This window comes from Cheilinus undulatus, linkage group 1 (assembly GCF_018320785.1).
Source record: "Cheilinus undulatus linkage group 1, ASM1832078v1, whole genome shotgun sequence".
Classification (NCBI taxonomy): Eukaryota; Metazoa; Chordata; class Actinopteri; order Labriformes; family Labridae; genus Cheilinus; species Cheilinus undulatus.
Genome location: NC_054865.1, coordinates 37,486,263 through 37,510,906, shown reverse-complemented (window position 1 = coordinate 37,510,906; position 24,644 = coordinate 37,486,263). Strand labels below are relative to the sequence as shown.

The 24,644-nt window shown below is 38.5% G+C and overlaps 1 protein-coding gene across 10 annotated transcripts in view; it reads left to right on the top strand.

The window, feature by feature from the left end:
- The first annotated feature begins 9,737 nt into the window (after positions 1-9,737).
- Positions 9,738-24,644, top strand: part of plekha7b (pleckstrin homology domain containing, family A member 7b) — a 99,497-nt gene continuing 84,590 nt past the window's right edge. For all 10 annotated transcript variants that reach the window (XM_041782972.1, XM_041782964.1, XM_041782982.1 and 7 more), the window contains exons 1-3: positions 9,738-9,888; positions 9,991-10,067; positions 10,180-10,237. In XM_041782972.1, coding sequence (XP_041638906.1) covers positions 9,806-9,888; positions 9,991-10,067; positions 10,180-10,237 — 218 coding nt within the window. In that variant the 5' untranslated portion in view covers positions 9,738-9,805. The remainder of the gene's footprint in view (positions 9,889-9,990; positions 10,068-10,179; positions 10,238-24,644) is intronic.

The following is a 24,644-nucleotide window of genomic DNA, read 5'->3' as shown; positions in this document are numbered from 1 at the left end:
GCTCACAATAGCTTAAATCAATGTTCTTGTTCTAAACACCCAAAAATTCTGTACCTATCAACCAAATGTTGCCAGAAAAAAAAAGTTATGGACCACCTCCCACAAAAGTTAGGGCAAGTCCTCCCTGCTCACACTTTCTTTTTTCCTTAAATGGGTCACCAACATCTTCAGTGTTACAGAAATCAATCATGTGTTAGATTTTTTCTTTAAATTCATGAAGAGAGACCAGACAGAAGACTAAAAGTCATGTGCCCATAAAGCATATTCAAATTGGATGTTTTACCCCTTATTAATTTTATAAATCAATCATGGTCATTATAATTAGGTTTTTTTTTATGAAAAACAAAGAAAAAAACCCTTTAATGTCAAAGTGAAAACAGATTTCTACAAAGTACTGCCAACTGAGTAAAGGTATGTAATGTAAAATAAGTGACTGCATAAATTTCAACCCCTTTATGTGACTGACATTATTCAGCAGACAACTAGCCAGTTGGTGCTAGTAGTCTCACAATTAGTGAAGAGAGGATCATTGTTTGTGCAGAGAATGTAATAACCCTAACCCAACTGTTTATAATATAAGGATACCTGTGTCTGGAAGTTTTAGTCACTGGTTAATCAGTTTTCCTGGCTAGCATTACACCATGAAAACAAAAAGCACTCCAAGGATCTCAGAGGATCAGAGTAAATCAGGCTGTCCTCTCAAACTGAGTGACCGTGCCAGAAGGAGAGAGGCCACCAAGACACCTCAGCAGCTAAGATGGGAGAGGCTCTGCATACAACAACGGGTTCTTCACTAGTCAAAGCTTTATGGAAGAGTGGCAAAGAGAAAGCTACTGTTGAAGAAAACTCATATCAAATCATGACTAGAGTTCACCAAAAGGCATGTGGGAGACTTCGCGGTCAAGAGGAAGAAAATTCTTTGGTCTGATGAGACCAAAATGGTGCTTTTTGGCCATCAGACAGGATGCTGTTTGGCGGACACCAAACACTGCACATTATCACAAACACACCACCCCCACTGTGAAGCATGGTGGTGGCAGCATCATGCTGTGGGGATTCTTCTCAGCAGCCAGCTCTGGAAGGCATGTAAAGGTAGAGACTACATGAAATTAGCAAAAAATAGGAAAATCCTTGGGAACAATTTCATTCAGTCTGTAACAGGACTACGGCTTGTGAGAAGATTTATTATCTAGCAAGATGATGATGTAGCGTTCTGCAAAAGCTACTCTGAAATGGTTTGAAGGTTTATGTTCTGGAGTGGCCGACTCAAAGCCCAGACCTCAAAGCCACAACGAATTTGTGGCTGGCCTAAAGAGGGATGTACATGCCCGACCCTGTGCAACCTGACAGAGCTTGAGTAGTTTTGCAAGAAAGAATGGAGTAACATTGCAGTGTTCAGATGTGCAAGCCTGATTGAGACTCAGTTCTGTGATTGCAGCCAAAGGTTTATCCACTAAATATTGACTTGAAGGGGGCAAATATTTATGCAGTATCTTAATAAACCTTACATAGTTTTATTTAATTTACATTACTTTGTAGAAATCTGTTTTTACTTTGACATTAAAAGGTCTTCTTACATCTTTTGGTCAAAAAAATCAAATTATATTGACCATGATAGATTTATAAAATCAGTAAAAGGGTGACAAGGGGGTGAATACTTTTTATAGGCACAGTACCTGAATTAATCCCTCTATTTACTGAAAGAATATTAGACATTATTACAACAAACTATAATGAAGTTTAAGCAGGCTGGAAACAATTACTTTATTGTGATTCTTGAGTAGAAAGACGTGAATTTAAGCAGGAAACAGCATAATTTAAGCCCTGTTAGTATTTTATAGGTTATGTAATTAGAGTAATAGGGTGTTTGAAAGCCATTAATCCTCAGTTTTGCTTATTTTTTAACAGTAGGTCATAGATAAGCAAATATTTCAGTTTTCATATGAATCTTTCAACAGTTTTTTATAAATCCACAATGTAACAACTGCTGAGGGGTGAGTGTGTTTTGGCATTTAAAGTAACATGTGAAAACAGATTTACATCAGAAGCGCCTCAGAAAGAAGAGAGATTGAACAAAATGAATACAAACTCAATTCCGCTAACTTAGGATGCAGAATTTTGTGATTAATGGGTCAAAATTCACCTCTAACCCCAGCCCTGCCTGCTGTGCTAATAGGAGTATCTTATCCATGCATCATCATGACTGTACTTTTACATTGTTTTACACTTGGGCCTTTTTTCTTTCTAAATACAACCAAAAACTTTAATATGTACATTTAAAGTCATTTGAAGATCTCAGCACTTTTTATGTAATGCTTTCAATGCAGTTAACTTAGTGTTATATTCTGTAGTATACATAGCAGATTATCCTATCTCATCCATATCAAATAATGAAACTAATTTATTCAAATGTTTGTGTCACAATGAAAAGATTCTGATTTAGATCTCCTGCTCTCTAGTTAGTCATTTAGTCACAGGAATTTTGGCACATCAGAGATGGAAAGTTGGTGAACGTAACGTCTTGTATACAGTCCCATGACCTGTAGCAGCCTACAGTATCAGGTTAAAAACAACCCTCCCAGTAACCGATTAATCATTGTTTGGCTGTGGCTCAGGAGTCACAGCAGGTCATCCACTTATCGCAGACTTGACGGTTCAATCCCACATGTCAAGTATCCAGGACACTAAGCCCTAGACTGCTGCTGTCAGTGTGTAGCCGTGTAAGAGTGTGAAAATGGGATGCTTCTTATACAGCATTGAAGATGTCATGATATAAAAATAGAGCTGGAACTGTGTGTTTAGTATGTAGGAGGAATGTGTTGATTAATACCGGATTAAAACCAACTAAATCATGTTCATTAACCTTGTTGTTCTGTTGATTAAGCTTTATTATAAACCACACATTTGGAAAAGATATAAACTACTTTTATGAGATCTCCACTTGTTTCAACAGATGCTTGGATAGAGGGCATAAATTTGCTGCTGGAGTTATAAAAACATTGGTGTTCTGCTGAATCTGTGAGTGCTAAAGATCCAAAAAGACTATTTATGAGGCTTGGCAGGTCTAGCAGGACAGTGAATCCAATTTCTATCTGGATCAGTTGGCCTCCAACTAAATATAACATCCATGCCCTGCAGGTGTCAGTGTGATAGTTCAATGAGCTGGAAGGCAATTAATCATTGTCAAAGATTACAACTAAGAGAAAGTGAAAAAAAGCTAGAGCAGATGGTGGAGATCAGATTGTCCTTTTCATCAACAACTATTTGATGGCAAAATATGCTGAATAATTACAAGGATCCAAGGTTTAAATATAACTCCATTGCATAATACTCAGGTATTTGAAGGCGTGCACACTCATTAATTTATCCATTACCCTGCTCAGGCCAAGGCACCATTTGGGGGAGAAAATCCATTTTAGAAAAGATGTTATTGATTTCTTCTGTGGGCATCTCTCAGACAGATTATGGGACCCAAACTATTCTAAGCTGAAGAGATGAAAGACAGAAGAGCATGAGAGAATCTTTATTACATTTTCAGCACCTTCCTTCAGTAAGCTGTGATTCAGCAGGAGGAGTCTCTCTGAGGAGAAGACAATAACATTGAGTCACCTTGCTGCATTGTGAGCCTCTGGCAGCCGAGGAGCAGGAATCAGCAGCAGCAGAGAGCGTACTGCAGAGCTGCACTAGACTGCATCAACTATGTGTGTGTTTGTGCGTAAATTAGAATTAGGAGTGTGTATGTGTGTGAAGTGGGGATGATGATAAATCATAGCAAGGTCAAATAACAGCAATGAGTAGGGATACAGAATGATTACACTGCAGTATATGTGATGTGCTTCATTTTGCAGACTGGTTGCAGAATACACAAGTTAATTGTGCGCCAAATTACTCCAAATATAAGTACAGCAATATTGATAAAATATCAGGGTGATTGGCTTGTCCAAGCAGTATTTGTATATTTACATCTCCACTGTTTTCTGTTTTACCTTAGAGCATTGATTTCTCAATTGCTGCATAGTTGTATGTATGCGCTATGCTCAAATTGAGACAGATGCATTTCATGATTCACACATTCTGTTTAAAGTTACACAGATTTGTTAAGAAACAAAGGGAAAAACTGAGGTATAGAGATAGTGATTTAAAGCAAATTATTTTCAGATTTTTAGGATTTATCAGTCCATTCTGTGCTCCCTTGTGCCTTAAATAGAAGCATGTGTATCTGTAATGTTTATACCCATATTTGTTTAGTGTCTAATGTCTGTAGTTCTATAGTATCACTCATCTCTTATCCTGCCTCCTATGAAAAGTGACTCTATTCACAGTCAGAAACATCTTAAAGCAGGGAAATCCTTTTATTTTTTGTCTCCTCCGTCAAGTAGAAAAGACTTTAGGTTTTCAGTGAACACCAGCTCACTTCAGTGTTTCTTTTAGAGGAAATGTTTTATCTCTCCCTGTCTTTGAAGAGCACTGCGTTAAACCACTGGAGAATTCAAAAACAAAGCCTCTCCAAAAAGGAATCACAGATAAGATATTTATGAAGTTGACTGATGTTTGTTGCTCACTGGTACTGCAGAAGAGATGTCCAGAGAGAACACATTTACTCTAATCTACAACTAATAGGAGGTATTTCTGCAGGAAGGAAATATTTCCTTGATACCTCTCCTGGTTAAAGGATGTCATGTGACACTGATATGTTTCTGTGTGCTGGGAGATACAGTCATTTGACAGGCGTTAGGGTTGCTTTGGGGGGAGGGGCACTAAGAGAGTACACTTATTATCATAAGAAACAATGAAGGGGGTATGGGTAAAAAAAAAATCCAGGTCATATGACATCATGCCAACATTCATGCCAATACAAATCATCTGTATCAAATCCAAAATGACAATGCAGTGACTATGCAACGACGATGATCTTTTGGTTGTTATATTTACCATGTGCATTACTGTTTGAGAGGCCTTTGTTTTAGAAAATAGTTTTACGAGGATACGTTAATAGTTCAATATGAAAAATATCTTTGTAATTGTGCACTGAATGTTTGTATTCTGGAGGATATGCTATGACCCTGATAGGGACAGTAACTTACTAATAAACTTGTGAGCCAGCATGTCCACGTGGGCCCCATATGGGTTATATGTGGGCTGCATTATGGGTCCCATGTGGGCTTGTCTGTGGATTTCATGGTGGCCCTACCTGTGATTGCCAATGTGGAATTCAAGTAGGACCTATCTGGGATTTCTAGAGATATGGCCTATAGGGATCTTGAATGGGCTAATCTGACTTGAAGTCTGCATGGGCAATCACAGGCGGGGCCACCATGTAAGCTTTGGACAAGCCAAATGGGACACATATTGCAGCTCACATATAACCCGTAGGGGCCCATACGGACATGCTGGCTAGGCTGTATACTCTAAATGGGGGTGTGACACATTGATTACTCATTGTTCTCCCTCCACATGTGTTTGATTGATTAATTGACCAGCGCAAATGTGATTGATGGATGGACACTGATCATTTTCAGTAGTGGAAAGTAAAACTTAAATCATCTCTGATCATGATTTGGCAAATGCTAGCAGAGGGTCACCACAGAGATGGTAGTAAAAGGAGACAGATTTTGGTCAAAGACTAATGATATGCTGATTCAACTAAAAGACTGGATTTTCTGGTTCAGGGAGCTCAGAATTTCATTTCTGCTGTTTGCCAATTATGGCTACACAGCGGTGTTATTAAGGTCCCTGGTTCGCTTCCCTTTCTGTGCAGAGTTTGCATGATCACGCATGCTCCCCGACTGCCTCTCATCACCAAAAACATGCTCATTAGGTTAACTGATGACTCTAACTTGGCCATAGATTTGACTGTGAGCAAGCCTGGTTGTCTGTCTCTATATGTCTGGTGACCAATCCAGCCTCAATGACAGCTGGGATAGAAAAAAATGGATGTTTGCAGATGATGTGGTTACGCTGGCTTCCTCAGCTTGGCAACTCCAGGAGACATGGGGGCAGTTTGCAACTGAGTGCGAAGCAGCTGGTATAAGAATAAGCACTTCCAAATCTGAGGCCATTGTCCTCCGCCAGAAAATGGTGGATTGCTACCTCTGGGTGAGGAGTGAGTCTTTGCCCCAAGTGAAGGAGTTCAAGTATCTCGGGGTCTTGTTCACAAGTGAGGGTAGAATGGATCATGAGATTGACAAGCGGATTGGTGTAGCATCAATAGTTTTGCAGACTTTGTACCATACCGTTGGGGTGAAGAGGAAGCTGAGCCAGAAGGCAAAGCTTTCGATTTAGTGGTCAGTTTATGTTCCAACCCTCATCTATAGTCATGAACTCTGGGTAATGACCAAAAGATTGAGATCATCGGTTCAAGCAGTCAAAATGAGATTCTTTAAGAGGGTGTCTGAGCTCAGCCTTAGAGATAGGGTGAGGAGCTCAGACATTCAGAAAGATATCGAAGTAGAGCAGCTGTTCCTTCACGTCAAAAGAAGCCAGCTGAGGTGGTTCAGTCATCTGACCTGTGGAGGTCTTCTAGGCATGTCCAAGTGAGACCCCAGGGCAGACCCAGAACTTGCTGGAGAGATTATATATTCTATCTGGCCTGGCAGTGCCTCAGCAATCCCTCGGAAGGAACTGGAAAACATTGCTGGGGAACAATTAAGTGACTTTTGATAAAATATTTTAAAAGTTGGTGAATTGTCAAAAGAAGAAAAAAAGAAATTGAAATATATACCCCAAGTGAGCAATGCATCCTGGGAGATACAAACTTAAAGTTAAAAAAGACATACTGTATTATATCAAAAATAAATTATTAAATTGTACTAGCTTAGCCTAGATACACAAAGAATGGCATCTGTTCAAAAATGTTTATACTATTCTGTCCATTCAAGAGTTGTATTTAAAGAAATTTGCATAGTATGTTGTATGTTCATAGTATGAAACCTTGTGGATTATCTCTCAATGCTCAGTACCTCCTCTGCCAATACTGTTCTATGACTTTGAACACAAAGCACAAGTGAAATTTATGGGCAGCATTGGTAAATTGGGAAGGTCCGTTTGATGCAGTGTAAGCATTATTGTAATGTGTTATGGTCAGACAGGCTCTCTGTCCTCAAAGCGTGACTGCACTGAAGGTGACAAACTTCATCTAAAGCTTCCAGGACAATTTATGCTCTGAGAGTCACTTGTGTGTGCTGCCATGCACTGAGTACATGCACAGACAAACATTAAAACACTACCTGCAAACAGAGACCTTGATACGCTGAGATACTTTTATTTCTTTGTATAAAGGTTAAGTGCTTGAACTTAAAAATGACTCACCTGCACAAAACTATGATTGTATAGTTTTCCAAAATCTATTCACCCCTCAAGTCAGGTAACGGGCTAAAGGTGACCCCTTCATAGAGATGTGGGTGAATCTGTAATTATGAAGAGAGAGGAAACCACAAATTGTATAATATCTATTCATGTCACCATCTGTCTTGGTCGAATGTTTTACAAGATTAAAATCAAGATGAACTTTATTGTCCCACAAAATGAGAAATAAGTCTTAACTAGGGCTTTTCACCCATGCTGCAGCCATTACAAGATAACATTTACCATCATACACAGTATTCAACATAAAGCAATATAAATCTTTTGCAAAGGCAAGAGGCACAAGAATCAGTGGATCACTTAAACTAAAAAAGGCATGAGACAAATAGACCCTAATGTAATTTTGATCTGTATTTACGTGTGTACACAGCAAAAAAATAGAGCACTGAATCCTCAGTGTTAAACATTTCAGAGTTGATTTTATTTTTAAAAGTGTATTTTTAACTCCATCTGAGTTTAATGGCCTTGGACTTATACTCTGGTCTGAAAGTTGCTCTTTGGTAATTATGAAAAAGTGCATGGAAATGCTTATTATGCAGTGCTAAGAGTCTTAAAAGATCTTCTAAGGCACTGCTACCATTATTTTGTACATGTTCCTGGTATTATTATCGCTTTGGGGTTTGTGTGACTATCAAAAGAGGAGCCTTTCCTATTTCAGAGAAAATATGTTTGTCTATTTCTTACATCGAGACTCTCAGGCCAGCCACAATACCATGGATGTGCCTCATTTGAGTGGAAAAGGTGTACAAAATATTATGGAAAGCCAACAAGTATGCATCAGATGAGATATTCCTTATGCAACAGAAAGAGTAAATATTACACATTTTTATCAAAAATAAGTTGCAAAATATTATTTGAAATTTTAGGTAGAAATATACCCTGTTTACTTGTTAAATACTCATATTACTTGTTAAATTTAGGTCCCTTTTACAAAAAATATTGGGTTAAATTTACACAGTAAAACAGAGTGTTCATTGTTGCCTCAGTATTATTGAGTAGATGCTTTAGGTTGTTTTTTCATGGCGTGGGCATCCTTATTGAAAACTAACCTTTGCAGTGTTTACAAGAATTAAAAACTACTCAGTAGAAATGGCAGTCTTGTTATTGATGGACTTGTTCACTGTCTGTTTCATAACCCGCTAGAACCTCTTAACAGTAGTTTTAAGCATTTTGATCTACTTTTGTTACACACTTTAACACTTTTCACATAACGCAAAATTTTCTCTGTATTTGCATTGATAAACGCGAAGGATTCATTGAGGTTTTTAACATGTCAGGTGTGGCTTTCTTGAAGTGTGCCAGTCATAAATTCTAGCTTTGGTCGGCCAACTACTATTAGGCTGTTATTTAACCATATTTCCCTATGCTGTGAGGAAACCTTTATTTTGAAGAGGTCTGGGCCTTCTCTACTATCCACTACAGCAGGGGTGTCAAACTCAATCACAGCAGGGGCCGGATTCTGGATTCAGGACTAACCTGAGGGCCTAACAGGATCACATTTTTAATCACAAATTGTCAACCTTGTTTCACCAGTAATAAAATTTGAAAATAAAAGTAAAAAGAAGAAAAAACTTAGCACTGATGATGAATGATTTTGACATTTAAAAGTTCAAAAGATAAGTTTAAAGGCTCAGAATCTGAGAAAAGTAAATTGATTAGTTCAAGAAGGTCAAAACATGAAATGGAAATTGAAAATAATGTTTTTTAATGGCAAATGTATTAGAAAGAAGCCAAAATCATGAGTTCGAAAGGCCAAAATATGAAATAAAAGTCAAAATATGATTCACAATTTTCAATTGTGAGTCTAAAAGGTCAAACTATGGGATTATGAAGTCAAATTTTGGAGTTGAAAATATGAGGTAAAATACAAAATAACTGGTTAAAAAGGTCAAAATATCACTTAAAAATTAGAATTCTAAATCTTCAGGCTCAAAATTTATAAGAAGTCAAAATTATGAGTTGAAATGCTCAAAGTATGAAATTACAAGTCAAAATCCTAAGTTTGAGTCCTAATTGTGAGATGCTAAATTGAAAATGTGAAATTAAAACACAAATTAATTTCTTTTCCCACATTCCTGACTTTGTATCTATTTTTTTTTTTTACTCTTTACTTTTTCAGATTTAACAACTTAACAAGGATATCTTAAATCATCATGGATGAGTTCACATTTTTATACTTGAGGAAATCTGCAGACCTCAGACTGATTGGCCAGTTAGAACAGCAATATGAGGTCATCTTGTACTACAGGGAACAGGTTCGCCTTTTTCCTGAGCTCAAATTACTTAAAAAACATAGTCGTGTAAGTCGCCTGAGTTTTGGCATTCTTCCCCTTTAAAAAACTATGCAGCCCTAGCGGTGGTGGTATTAACTGGGCTCCCTGGGAAAGTCTGCGGAGAGAGGGAGAGGGAGAGGGGGGACGAGCCGAGCCGGAGACGAGAGATCATGGCGGCACCTCTCGGACGGGACACCCTACCTGACCACTGGTCGTACGGAGTTTGTAGAGATGGACGGGTCTTCTTTATAAAGTGAGCCGGGTTAAAGTTCTCTACGTTTCACTTGGACTAATCACCGTGCAGTTTTTCTTTTGTTGTTTTATTATCTCTCAGTAACAGGTGTCTTTCTTGCAGTGATAAAACTCGTAGCACTACTTGGCTACATCCACGCACTGGTGAACCTGTTAACTCGGGACACATGATACGGTCAGGTACGCGACAAATAATCTGATTTGGACGATACCGAGGGGACGTTTTCTGTGCTGCAGTGTGTTTTCTGTCTGTGGCGGGCTGGTTCAATGTGTTTTTTTGTTCGTGTCATAGATTTGCCAAGAGGATGGGAAGAGGGCTTCACGGACGAAGGAGCCAGCTACTTCATCAAGTGAGTGAGCTCGTGAGCTTTGTTGCGTAGTTTGACCGTGCGGTTTGATCTCATTAGCTATGCGAAAGTGCTGCGTCCAAATGCCTTTCCACTCCTTTCGTTTCCTCTCTTTTACCGTGCAGTTTTGCTACGTGTCTTAGCATTGAGTTACAGTTAAACAGAGCTCTTCAAACTAGATCAAAAGGCTGTACTTTCAGCACAACAGAAGGTTAGGGTTGACACAGAAACACACCGGCATATGGATTAACACACTGGGGTCCCATCGGATAGGTGAAACCAATTACCTCTGCCTGCATTGTGAATGGAAAGTGGCAGAGCCTAGCAGGATAGGAAGAATCCTATTAAAATTCTCCTCACATCCTCCATGCAGGACCTCTACTCTCTCCATTAGATAGGTGTACAGCCTTGTGTGTGTGAGAGAGAGAGAGTGGCAGTGTGTGTCAGAGAGACTGTAAAGGTTGCAGGAGAGGGGTGTGACCATGTGGTGACAGAGATGTATGGCATGATTGCATTATTGAAGCAGAAAGGACAGCATTTCCAAAGTCACAGACAGAAGTGTGAAGTTTTTTTTTCTTTTGCAGAATTTAACATGTCCTTCACACATTCAAAGTTCATGTTCAGGTTAATGGAAGACACCACACAATCAAAGCCACACAGACATTACTTATCTATAAGGGTATGTTCCAAGATAACCCTGTGATTGTGTGTTTATATCAGGGACGGTGGATGCAGTGTACTGGACTTTTGCCAAGGTATTTTTCAAATTCGTTTATAGGGATACACATCAGCCCTGTCAACAAAGAAAGGCCATAGGGAAATAATCTGGCATGAACCGATATCAGTAGTTTTTCTCACAGATGACACTGTACTTGAGCTCCAGGTCATCCAACACCTCACTTTGTCTTGTAGGTTTTTTTTTGTATATTTCCTCTCTTTGACAGTATTAATCAGCAGTACATTGCATAAAGACAGTGGGACAACATCACTCATCTTTTGAAAAGTTGTTCTTCATATTTAGTAATCATAGCAGGTGAGCTGAGTGTACGCAGGCTTATTGTTGAAAAGATAGCATACTGTGACCATCATTCTTAAGTGCAGGAGTAAAGGATAATGTCAGCAAGCAGCTGTGGAAAAAATATTTAAACAACATTGTAGGAAACTGATTTTCTTGTATAGTTTTTCTTGTATCATTTCTTGTATAGTGCATTTTATATTCATCCCTCAGGCATTCATTTTGATCATTTATGGATTTAAAGGAGAAGTAAAACACAAAATGATCAGCAAATATACTTGGGTGGCCCACCCTCAAATATGCTATACATAACAGCTGCATCAAATAATAGATTTTTAACTGGGCAGGAGACGTCACCGGTTGGACAAACTCTGATCTGTTTTCATGGCCAAACACAAATAGAAAATATCGGCATAGTAAAGCGCCAGTTTTATCAGAACTTGGCGAAATTTCTTCTTTAAAAGAAGAACAAAGAACAGCTGTGAGTCGTTTTCTTTTCAAAAATGACAAAAGTCATGTACTGACATGTTTACAGTCGCCATGGTTCACGTTATGCAGTTCCCTATGGAGTTTAGTCCTCTGTAGGGGCGCAGCTTGATAGTGGCTATATCACGTGTTTTGTTGCTCTGATTGACCCGTAAAGATGTGACAGAACGTTTATCCAATCACCCTTCGAGTTTTTTTCAGCGGCTCTGCCCAGTCACAAACGCTGTGTATGAGTGGTTTTCCAGATGGATCTGTAAAACAAATCCCTCTGGTATGTGAGGTTACACAAATGGTACATCTGTACTCATTCAAGCTGATATCAACATCAATACCTAACCAGAAAAGCCAGATGACTGTTTCATATATTCATTGCATGGATATATTCACATTCATCTGGTAAACTTCCTGTACAAAGTGTTTAGGAAGTGTTTAGGACATTTCAAAACAATCCTAGAAAGTGACTGGACAAACATTCTGTCTGTCATATTCATTACAGGCCAATCAGAGGGACAAAACAAAACGAGGTAGTAGGCATGTGCAGCTCCGGAAAACTTGGCAGTAAGGCACTGTGGTATTTCACAAATGGAGGGTCTTGTTGTTGGGTTAAAGTCATGCCAAGGCCACTAGGGCGAAGAAAACATCTTCTCTACCACAAAAAACACTCATTATAGTTCTTGCTCCTCTTTCAATAAAGACATGCTGCCAAGATCAGATAAAAAAACTGTTGCTTAAGCTACAGCCAAGCTAATTGCTTCACTGGTGACAGACACTGCTATTGGCTTGCAATACAACTAAACCCCACTTGTAACTGTTGCAAATCAATGCTGAAGCAGGTTAAGAAAAGAGTGAAAACATACTTTCTGCCATAAAAAAAGCTTTCTTCTTTGGACTTCTTTGCTGTTGTTTTAACAAAGAAATGTGGCCCAGTTTAGACAAAATGGCCACTGTGGCTACATCTGAGCACTACCAGCTCACAGTCTAAGTAAACTTGGCCTGTAACTCAGAGCTTATCACCACATGGGGGGCAGCCTTTATTACCAGTTTCCTGCACAGCTAAAACCTGCATGTAGCTACCACCTCGTTCTCCTCAAATGATGCTGACTAGTCAGGTCTGTTCTCAGGTCAGGCACAGAAGTTTGAGATTTAGCTTTGCAAGATGGATTTGCGCGATGACAGACATGGACTTTGGCCAATCTGTCTGTTTTGTAAGGTTAAGTAGTAGTGATATATGAGCACATTTTTTCATTGCAAAGAACACCAAGTCTCTCCTTTACTAGATTTGAACTGTTTCTAGTTTGTTGTAGGCTGTTTTTTAGAAACAGACATAAAACAATAAATACTAAATTTTATGTATTATTGATGAAATCTTTTCAAAAATTCCTGTGCCTACAAGGAGAGCCTGAGGCAGGGAGAGAAGCAGCAATTAACCCAGAGCAGAGTGGGCATTGATGACAACAGAATGACACTGATTGAGCCAGATATAGCATATAGGAGGAGCTGGGGTGGAGGAGGGTTGCAAAAGCAGCTTGCAGAGGGAGCAGCAAAGCATATCCAGGCTTGAGCAGTTTAAATATGGTTTGTGTGAGATCAGTTGATTTAAATTACATGGCAGCACTTGACTTCCTGGCCAGCCTGAACTAACACCATATGCTTGATTTCATAGACAGTGAGCTCTGTAATACACAAAATACAAAATATCCCTTTAAAGGAGGCTTGTACTTTCAAATTAAAACTAAATCTCCTGATAAAATGACAGGTTTGCAGAGCAAAGGATTTCTTATTGTTGCCTCTTTTTGCAAGCATTTTCAAAATCAGACTTTCCTCTATAAAATGGCAAAGCAGCCAACCCTAACATTTGAGAGGCTGGATTGAGCAGATAATTGATTGTTTTGCTAAAATATGACACAGAAACAATAAATCAGATATCACAATATTAGACTGAATTTTTTCCTTGAATAGATTAATCAAATAAATGTGCCAGTCCTACTTTATGCTTACATTTTGTTCTGCTTTGTTTTCTGCCTTGTCTTTTTGCTTTATACAATAAAACAAGTCTGTTACTGTAAATTAGTCGATGAGAGAGAAATCAAAACACAAGAGCCACTGTAAATCTTGATGAAAGCAATCGGATAAGTCAGACTAATGATGACAAATAGAAAGCCGAGCAGAAAACAAAGCAGAGACAAACTCTTTATTGGTCCTGGATCATTGTAAATTACAATGACTCCTCCCACTGTGGTTTGTTTAAGGTTTTGTGATTCCACTACCTGTCGTGCTGTCATGGATCCTTTAGTTTGCCCATTTGTTCCAGAGCTAAGTCCTGTATGGAGAGGTATTATTCTACTGTGGCTGTATTCTCTCTGAGGTTGGTGTTACTAATAGGAGGTGTTCGCCCTACAACACACAGAGCTGCATGCATGAAAAAAAACAGTCTGTTTTGTGTTAATAACTTACTGGATAGAAAAGTTCCAAAACCTAAAAATCTGTATCTATTTTATCAGATAGGTACGCAGGAGAACAATGATTTCAACAAGAATTGCAGACATACTCCTAACCCCGTATAAATTGCACGAAAGCATTTGCAGTGTTATCAGTGGAATCAAGTGGTATCAAACTTTTGGTGTTGTGATAACCCTACTGCAGATACAGGCACCTTTTACAAAATAGTGATGTGTAAGTTAGTGTGCATAAGGTTCTATGATCATTTTTGTTTTGGAAAAGAAACCCTGCATGCATCACAAAAATCACAAAAACAAGTTGCAGTGAGCTGCACAGATGGCCATCAGTGTATTCAACAGACTCCTTCAAAGACATCCTGGCATCCAAAAATGTAGGCTTTTAAAAAAGGCACATTAAATGGTTTCAAATAACAAATTCCCAATAACTGACATTTATATTGTGTCTAAAATAAAAGCAGCCTTTGTGTTCCTCGTTTACACACATTTTCTCTGTAAGAAGTGAGAACAATGTTAACAGTGCACTTGTGTGATATATGTTCGCCTAAATGTCAAAGCTGTTAAGTCAGGCGACTACTTGTTGCCCGGTTGGACTGGATGAAGGATCCTGTTTTGCTCTTGCACGCTGCTTATTTCTTTGTTTTTGAGGGTGCATTTGTTGGAGTCAAACCGTGGACAGGAATAGCTTATCTGGAGCACAGCAGGCTTTTCTCCATGGTCTCCTCACATTGAAGGAAAATCAAAACATTGAGTGTTTGCCAGAGTAGATAAAACTGCACACTCATTATTGATAGTAATCAATTTTGAACTAGAAATCCAGACAGCTTAGAGCTTTATTGTATGATTTTGCCTGTGGAATTAATTTACCTTAAACTGTATCATTCATTTTGAGATAATACTTTAGTAATGATCACAATTTAATGCTGTCTATGTGAGCTACTCCAGGTAAAAAAAAAAAAAAAAGATGTCTTAAAATAGCAGTAATGTAAGGATAATTTAGCATTTTAATTTTCTGTTTATTTTATTCTTGAAACAATTTAAAGTCTCTGCTCTGTGTGCACAAATCACAGACTTTGGTAAACAGCTAATCGGTACACAGCTCAGCAGGGACATTTTTCTTATTATTTCTCATGATGGAGTGCTGTCATTTTCCCATCATTGAGGACTTTATCTCTGGTGCTTTATTTGATTTATTGCAGACCTGGATGATGCCAGCCCTCTGTATGTGTCCCATGTGTGAACGGGGTAATTATAGGAAGTGTCGCTTGTGTCGAGCTCACCTGGCTTCTCACTGCAGCACTCAGCTAATGGAGCTGAGAGTGGAACCACAGGGTTTGTTTGTTCATTACTTACACTGTTCCTAAATACATGTCTTAAAACATTTGGCAGATTAAAGATTAAAAACAGCGTACTCTCCAGGAATATCTGATCGGCTTTTGTACAAGATCTGCTTTTGTTATTAATGTAAGCTGGCAAACCTCACACTGTAAAAACAGCAAAGATGGCTCCTTATCAGCTGTATAATTCCCTAAGAAAACATAAAAAGTTGGAAATAGACCAACATGCTTGGACTGGTGCCCAATTTAAGCCCATTAAAATCATCACAAGGGTTACTTTTTACAACTCTGTGTGCAACTCAGCATTTTAAAACTAATTTTAATAACACAAGGGCCACTCTCTTTGGGCCAAGTTTATTTTTCTGCTTCAGGTTGCATTTCATGTTTCTCTCTGCTTGTTTAAAATCGCACAAATAAAGTGCTTTTTAATCCAAACCACTGCTTTCAATCCTGCCTCTTTTGTCAACTCAAGCAGGACTGAAGTTGACATAGTGCTGCCGGGACAACGGCTGGTAGATTTGGTTGGGTGTTGATGCTGGTATTCAGATGAGGTGAACAAAAGAAGGATTGTTCAGATGCTACTGCTAAAAAAACAGATTTATTTACACCTCGGTGTAGGCTGGCTGTGGCCTGAGAACCTGAACTGTGAGTTCAATGTGGGCAGTGCTTTTTTTGATGCTCCAGCAGAGTGAGAGCTGAAGCTTTGTTTTAGATTCAAAGAAAGATCTTTACTTCACTTTAAAGTGCTCTTAATATGCTGTCATTAAACCATCAGTGGGAAGGTGTTGACTTAAGGAGGAGATTGTTAAAACCTAATAGGCGAGGTCTTTTGTCATCTCTCACGGCAGATTGAAATAGAGTCTCTCACTGTCATACTTCCAGCAGATCTCTGAGGGACTGACCCAATTTGAAAACCATCTTCTAAAATCATTGCATCTCAGTCCCAGCAGATAATATGACAGAGATGAACCAGGGCGGTGTGCAGACAATAACTTGTGTCAGGGTTGCATAACAATTAAAGCAAAAAATTGGAAAGCAAAATAAGGTTGAACTCTCATGAACTTTGAGCAGCCCTGGGATGGTTTAACAGATCTATTTGTAACAGATGGCCTGCCTGGAAGAGCAGTTGTAAAGAATTTAAACAATTACATTGATTAGTTTGAGATTTATGAACATGGCTGGTGGAGAAGGACAAAGAACCAATCTGATTACTTATGAAACATGATCCATTTATGTGTTGCTACAAGTTTTAGTGTTAAAAAATTCCCACGTTAAATCTGAGTTCATTTGGGTTAACCCTTCGTCACATCACTGGCAGTCACTGACTATAGGACGTATCAAATTCTATAGCTTCCTGAGGGAAAAAATGACCCCACTGAGGTACAATGGTGTCCTGTTGAGGACACAGTTCACATTGTTCAGTAAACCTACAGTGGTGCTGGACAGTCAATAAAGGAGTGTTTGATGTCATCAAAACTTCCTTTGTCTTATTTTCATAAACCATGATCATAATAACATTAATATTTTAATTTTATCATTTTTTAATGTGCTTTATCTTCTCACGCTTGTTAATTTTTAGGTGTGCTTGCATCTTTTTTAACTAGCTGAATATTTCTGACCAGGATAGTGTGAGTTAATTAGCCATGAGGTGTTTTGGGAGTCTAGAAGCAAGGCTTTTAATAAGGGTTGAAGAAGAACTTTAGTATCCCAACAGGCCCTTATCTTACAGCCATCTTAATGAAGCTATGATTTTCTGCAAACACAGCAAATCCATACCTCATTGCTGACTCCAAAACATCAATGCCAAAAAAGTCAGGGCGGACACTGGCACCTCACAAGATGTTTACCCTTTTTAAGATTTCATTATCTTAACTTTAAATGTATTTCAGTGTAAGTCAGAATCCCTCAAGTCCTGGAACAGCAAGAAACATTTAAAATCTCTGCTTTAGGCAATATTTTATATTAAGCTCCGTTCACAACCATTAAAGACCCTGTAAAGTCTGTATTTTAGGATTTTTGTACGACAGGCCACTGTGTTATGAACCACCAGGCTGAATTTCAGTGATAAAAAACTTCTCTAAGTTTATAAAATGAAGCTTCAAATTCATGAAAAATGAGGCAAAATTAGCTTAAGCCACGCCCACTCACAAGAAACATGATCCTCTCAAATTTAAAAGAATGCTCCAACCTGAAAAGAAGAATCATCTCTCTGTTCTACTGCTCTTACAAGGCTTTTTTTTCAAAGCCACCAAGAAACAATCAAATTTGTGTCATGACAGGCTGAAAGTTTAGATTTAAAAAGTATTGGTTTCATTTTCTCATCCTGTATTCTAATTTCCATCCTAATTTCTCATTTTATGATGTGAAGTTATGTCTCTCTCCTGTTTGTAAACGTCTTTGTTGTTAAGTTGCTGCTGAAAACAAAATAAATTCTTCAATGATAAGTAGCCTTAGAGGGTTTTATTGTGACGGGAATAGAATGTGTGAAACTTTACCATCTTTAGCATCGCGATGCTAACAGATAGGAGGGATTGAATTGTTGCTGCTTTGAGAGAGACAAAGCCACAATCCGCTTCTTTCAATCATCTACGACTATGGAAAAGTGAAATATGGGTTAGTGCACACCTTCAGCAGGTAATATGTTTGTTCCTGCTGCATCTGGTTCAAGTGGAAAATAGACAAGCACTCCAGCAATTAGCCGGCCCCCTGACCTTATAGTGAGCTCTGGTCAGAGTGAAGCTACCTGGCCAAAGATTTACCTCGCAATGAACAAGAACACAGCATGTAGAAAATTTCAATGAAGGCAGTAACATCAGCTAACAACAGACTGTGCTGAAATGAACTACTCTGTGATTTTATATCATTGTAGCTTAAAAAACTTACGGTTCAAATGCTTTAAATCCAAAATTCAGTCACACATAGATCTCATTGTTTTACATGTTTACGGCAGCTTATTCCAACATAGTGTATTAAAACACAAAGTTTGGATTTCATTTTACAGAGACTTTAAGGAAAAAGACCACATTAGATTTAAGATATGAGCTCTCTTGACAACTATTTGATTTCTTTTCTTCTCTGCTCTCCTATATGTTATTGTTTTGGAATCCCTGGCTTTATATACTGCATTATTGTATATATAATGTAAGTGTACTTATAATTTCTATAAGAAAACAAAATGAGACATAAATATGTAAAATAACCGTATTTGATATTGATTGCTCAATAAAAAGTTATTTTGAAAGTGCAAAAAATTTCTATACCGCAGGTGTCCACTTGAGGCTGGCTGCAGAAACACCAGAAGTCCCGTCTGGACACATGTTAAACAGCTGGTTTTGACACTAGAAATAAACTGGTTTAGAGCCTGGTTCAAAACACCAAATGTGTCTCATGAGCTAGTGTCTTATTGTACTCCCACTATGCGGGGGTGAATTTTTTTGTACCACAATTGTTTGGATTATATTTAGGATGAAAGCTGATTGGCGCATCTCCTTTGATTGACAGATAGCTCGGCAGGCAGAGGCTCTGTTTCTGTCAGCTGGAATGCTAGCTAGCAGGCTGACAGGAAGTCGTGCTTTGTGGGCGGGCATTAGGTTGATCCAAAGTTCAGTTGAGAGCGCAATTTCAATATGGAAAACTCCACAGATTGGCTTCAAGAGCCGTTTGAGTCTGACTATTGTAAGCAGACGACTGACGTCACATGGGATTTGTCCAATTCTTTCTACAGTCTATGGTAACAATCCATCTGGCGTGTCAGGTTGACTTCTTAGAATGTACTAAAAAGTAAATGTAAGTTATAATGATTTTTAACTTACTCTATCTTTTCTAAAGAGATATAACACATGAAAAACACCTGAAGCTGTGTAATCTTTGCAGTAAGACTCAGAGATCCCATAGAGGGACTTGGTTGGTTAATGGACTTTTGCTTGGAGAGGGCTTTTCACTCACTGATGCTGGAAGCTGCTGAGTAGAGTGGCTATCCGTCATAACTAATCCTATTCATACGTATTTACATGCCACTGACGCAGCAGTGTCTTGTCCAAGGACATATTGACATGTGACTGAAGGAGCTTGGGATCGAATCCTCAACCTTCCAGTTGAGTGACAACTGACTGTACCACTTAACCACAGCTGCTCCCCTAGATCCCAAGGATAGATCAGTGAGGGGTCTTCTGGATGAAGCTGGGCACAGCTGCTCTGTCTCTGAGCTTTTGGTACCTGTATCATCATAGAGTTTGCAAGTCTGGCTTATAGAAAGAATTACAATCTATTTCAACTAGGATCTCAGCTCTTCACCTTTTTCATATAGCTACAGAACAAAACTGTGCAACAGTTACTAAAAAGACCATCCAGAACTATGTTTGCAAAGCATGTTGTGACCATGGATACATCAGTGGCCTGGATGTTTAGCTGTTTGTTAAGAAAGAGCCAGGAATACACTATGTCAAGTAGAGAAGGTAGCTCTTTTCCTCATCGTAGCACACACTAAGAAATCTGTTATCTATGTAAACCGACAACATTTAAAATCAACACGGATTGGTCATCCATATAAGTCCTGGCAAAAGTTTTCTCTTACATCAAAGTCCACTGGCATCAGTCTGTAATCTCGATAAGCATTTTAGATACAACAGACTATCAATCATGTAGAGCTGCGTTGCAGAAAGCAGACAGCAGACAGGAGGTAGATCAGGGTAACAGAGTAAGTGAGGCAGCTGTTCACCCTTACTGATGAACACTCTGTGTTATTGATAAATAAATCAATCTAATCCATTGTGCTATCTGAGAGAGTGACCATGTACTGTATGAACTTAGTTTGGATGTTAAAACAGGACGGTATGGATGAAATTGGATGTGCCATAAGGTTCATTCAGTTGGAACAGATATTACACTTAAGATCCCACAACACCAACAGCTTTCCTCCTGTATGTTTGCTTCAGCGAGTAAATACTGATAACATATTTATGTGACTATCTTAATTCTGTAGCTAAGCTCTGCTCTTTCAGACTGTTAGACCCTTTACACACTTTCCTGGTTTATTTGTTGTGTCTGGTTATTGTGACAAAGTGCTTTGGCACATGTTAAAGAAAGGTTGCATTTTCCCACAATTTTCTTACCCTCAAGGGCCAGCTTTATACCTGGAACTGCTTCAATAGGGCTCCACAGAGTACTAGAGTAGCCATATTTCTGGAAGCAGTGTCTTAAGACTGTGGTAGCACCACTTTCAGTGTGGTTTATTCACCTTTGAATTGTAGGGTAGCTTTTATTTCACTTAATCTAAAGAGAACAAAACAGGTATGTTTCGACTAATACTGATGACAGTGTTTTTTACATGACTTCTTTTGGTGTAACAGTCCCACTATGCCACCCTTTTCTTTTACCATGGAACCCTTTCCCTTCTTATCATGGAAAAAAGATCCGAGTTTGCCCAACAGGTCACAACTTCTACCCAAGAATATTTTTTTCTCTGAATCAGCAATAAGATGTAGGATGGCAGCGTTAAACTGGTCCAGGAAAAGGACATTTTAGTTTTCTTTAAAAATAGGGACAGGGACATATCTTCTTGGTTAAACTGACTTTAATTATGGGGAAATATCACATACATTTTATTTACTCCAATATTCTTGCACAATTAAGGACATTAAAATTAGGAAAGCTGCCAAAAATGACAATATTTTTAGAATATACCACATAATGTCAAATTTGATGAGTGTACAGTATATGTATGGCAATATGTAGCTTCAACATATCCTCTGTATAATATCTTCTGTATAATGTAAACTAGAATCATGCCCACATTATTTGCTAATGGCCAATGTTTGTCAAAAGGGGTGATCTTGGCCAATGTTAATATGGTGCAACTGTGTGGCCTTAACCTATTCATAGAAACATACACACCTGTATATGTGTGTATGTACCTATAAATATTTTTAAGTTTATATAAGATTATGAAAATTAAACAATTACAAAAACAAAAGAAAAGAAAACCAAACAAAAAAGTGAATCTTTTTAACTGATGTTTAGTAACTCATTCTGATTAACCATCAAAATTAACACACTAGATAATTTCTGCTGATATTTACAACCGACATATCAGCTGTAAATATCGGCCATATGTACAAAAGGCAAAATGCACATTGCAGAGTTTTAGGCTGGACCGACAGACCTACATCATCTGAAGTCTTTTTCCTTGTTCAGCTAAAATGAATTTGTAAATATAGACAAATCAGATATCAGCCAAAAAAAGTGATATTGTGGATCCCTAACAAGGTTACAGATTTGCTCATGATGCTACCTTTGCCAACTCTGTGAACCATTCATGACAGGAGGGCTTGCCTGAGTTCCTGCAGTTCCTCATTATGGTTTGTTCTACCATCATTATACTTGTCTGAATACAGTCTCTGGCTCTATATGACATTCCAGGTATGCATCACTGAGAACAGATAACCATGGGCAAAACTCAAATTTATATTGGTAAAGCTCTTTAAAAGTTCATGAACCTTCAGCCTATAATTACTGATCATGGTCTGTGAAGAAATGTCCCCTTCAGAACTGGAGCATTTCCAACAGTAAGCAGTGTGTTTAAGCTTCCTGAACAGTCTGGAGGAGGTCCAATGATAGAAGTTTTGTACGAGAATAATTGTAGAGAGATTTTTGTAGATAAGCTTGCCAACATTGAAATTTATAACAAAGGTGCATGGTGACTTGTGTATTTATTGATGTGAGCAGGCACAGGTGAAGAAGTCTATCTCACTAAGTGACTTACTACAACTGATGTACTTTTAAACATAGGTTTCTAACAGGGGTTGTTTTTGTTTTCAAATATTATTCAGCATAGTTAATTCTTCACATAATAAAAACAGTTTGTTGTAATATAGCCTTTTTTGTTTTAAGGGTCAATATCAGAACCACCTTCATTCATTCATAATGAATTTCTTTACCCAGTTATTTGTCTTTTGGTGCAAATAATAATACTGAGTAGCATGAAAACATTTTGACATTTCATCTACAGGTGTGCATTTACAGATTTCATTCCATAGCAGAAACATACTTTGAATCATGGCAATTCAAGGATACTTATCATCAGATAAAGGTTCCTATTTTCTCCATGATTTGTATGCCAGTATAGAGTCTAGTTATATTATTCCTCTATCAGATCATATACATATGCCCCCTGAAGACTCTCCTGTGTGGGGTTGAGTGTAAACACAGTTTTGTCTCTCTCTTTCTCTACCTTGCCTTAAGCTATGCAGTGACCTTCAGCTGGAAATGGATATTGTGAAATTGTTGTCTTTCTTGAAAGGCAATATCTATATGGATCAGATTACTCTGTCCTTATCTGCGAAGAAAATACAAAAATGACTTTGAGGATGTTATTATGGCATTCCTACAGGTCACAGGAAATGCTTTGTCATAGCAGATGTACCTAACACATATGTTTAAATTACCCAAGAATCTTGAAATTTTTAGTTTTTGTCAAAATACCAGCATCATAGCTTTTATGATCTCATTTTAATTCAATGCCTTGCTTGTTGCGCTTCCTTTCCCACCATTGCACCATGTGTGCTGTGCTGGGAATGAAAATAGTGAATGAACAGGCTAAATAGATTTCAAGGTCAAGAGAATACCAACATGATGTATCGTTCTTTTGTCAGTCTTTGCATCATCACAAGAATGGCTTTCAGAATATATTTATAAATGTATATTTACAGTTATGAAGAGTGATGGTCTGAGCAGAGCCATTTGAACATTAAAACACTTCATTCCCTGATATAGACACACACAGACACGCAGCCTTACCTTGAAGCATGCATCATTAATCCATGAGTCTCCTCACTCTGGTAGAGTGATTAATGTTGACTGTTGTCACTATCAGAAGATCCTTGTATCATGTTTAAATGGTGTCCAGCTGTTGTGTTTGTGCATCCATCCTCTTTCTCTCTTTGCTTGTGAGGCGGCCTGAACTTTGACTCGAGGCCAGATCATTTTCTTAAAGGAGATGTTGTCTATATGTCATGCATGGTGATTTATAATAAGGCTTGTGACAGTTAAACAATACAAACTGTACAGTAGTGTGGGGCCTACGAATAGAGTCAGAGGTTATAGCAGTGGACTGAATAGAGATGATGAAAACAAAGAGCAGATTGAGAATCTGGTACAGTGCTCATTTGTGCTGCAGAATAGAAAGGAAGCTTTCCATCAGGCCTTGTTTGGACTTGTGAAATTTAACCCTGTGGTGAATGAATATATTAAGAGCCGCAAGCCTGAGGTGTGCTCTGCGTGATGATATGCGTTATCTAGAATGAGTCATTTACTGTCCACCCAGCTCAGTCAGGTTTACTAGTCAGAGCTGGAGCAGGCGCCAGAGCAGAAACAGAGCAGGGGAGATGCCCGAGCCGGGATGGGGACCTGCTGCTGCAGCTGCCTGCCCCTCAGCCAGCGGACTGACTCGGCTGATCATGACACAGAGGTGGTTACTGAGCTGGAGAAGGAGGAGAGGCAGATTGAGACAAGGTAACCCTGGTATGATGGCATTTTATTGTAAAATCGCATCTTTGACTTTTAAAGAGTTGTCTGATTTTACACTTTAATCTGGATACCTGTAACATTTTTTGGGACTGGCAAAAACTGCTGAAAATTCTTCCAAATTTTCTCTTATTTAACATTATTTTTGATTCCTTCCATGCTGTTAAGTAGCAGTCTGTGCACCTTATAATTCAGCTTCTCCCTCTGGAGGAAAGTAAGAGTTTGTATGTGTTCCCTCCCTCTGATTGAATTCAGATGACAGTTCTTTCTGCCGCATTCTGTCAGAGGCTGAGTGCGACTGGAGCCACTGCAGAGAGGCCGGTCCCACACTGTTCTCATCTCGCTAGACGGGAGAAAAGAAAAGCGATTAGTTAGCAGCAACAGAGGTGAAAGATGGATGTTTGATAAAAAGAGAAAGTCTTTCTAGGGAGCAAAACTGAGATAGATGTAGCACTGTCCTCACTTTTTATCCAAAAGATTCCACTGTTTTCTGCAGAGATGATGAGCAGTAAAGCAAGTCATTTAAATGTGAGATGCGCACAACGCCACCAGTTGTAAATTTAATGTAGGATACCGTTATGACATTGATTTTCTGT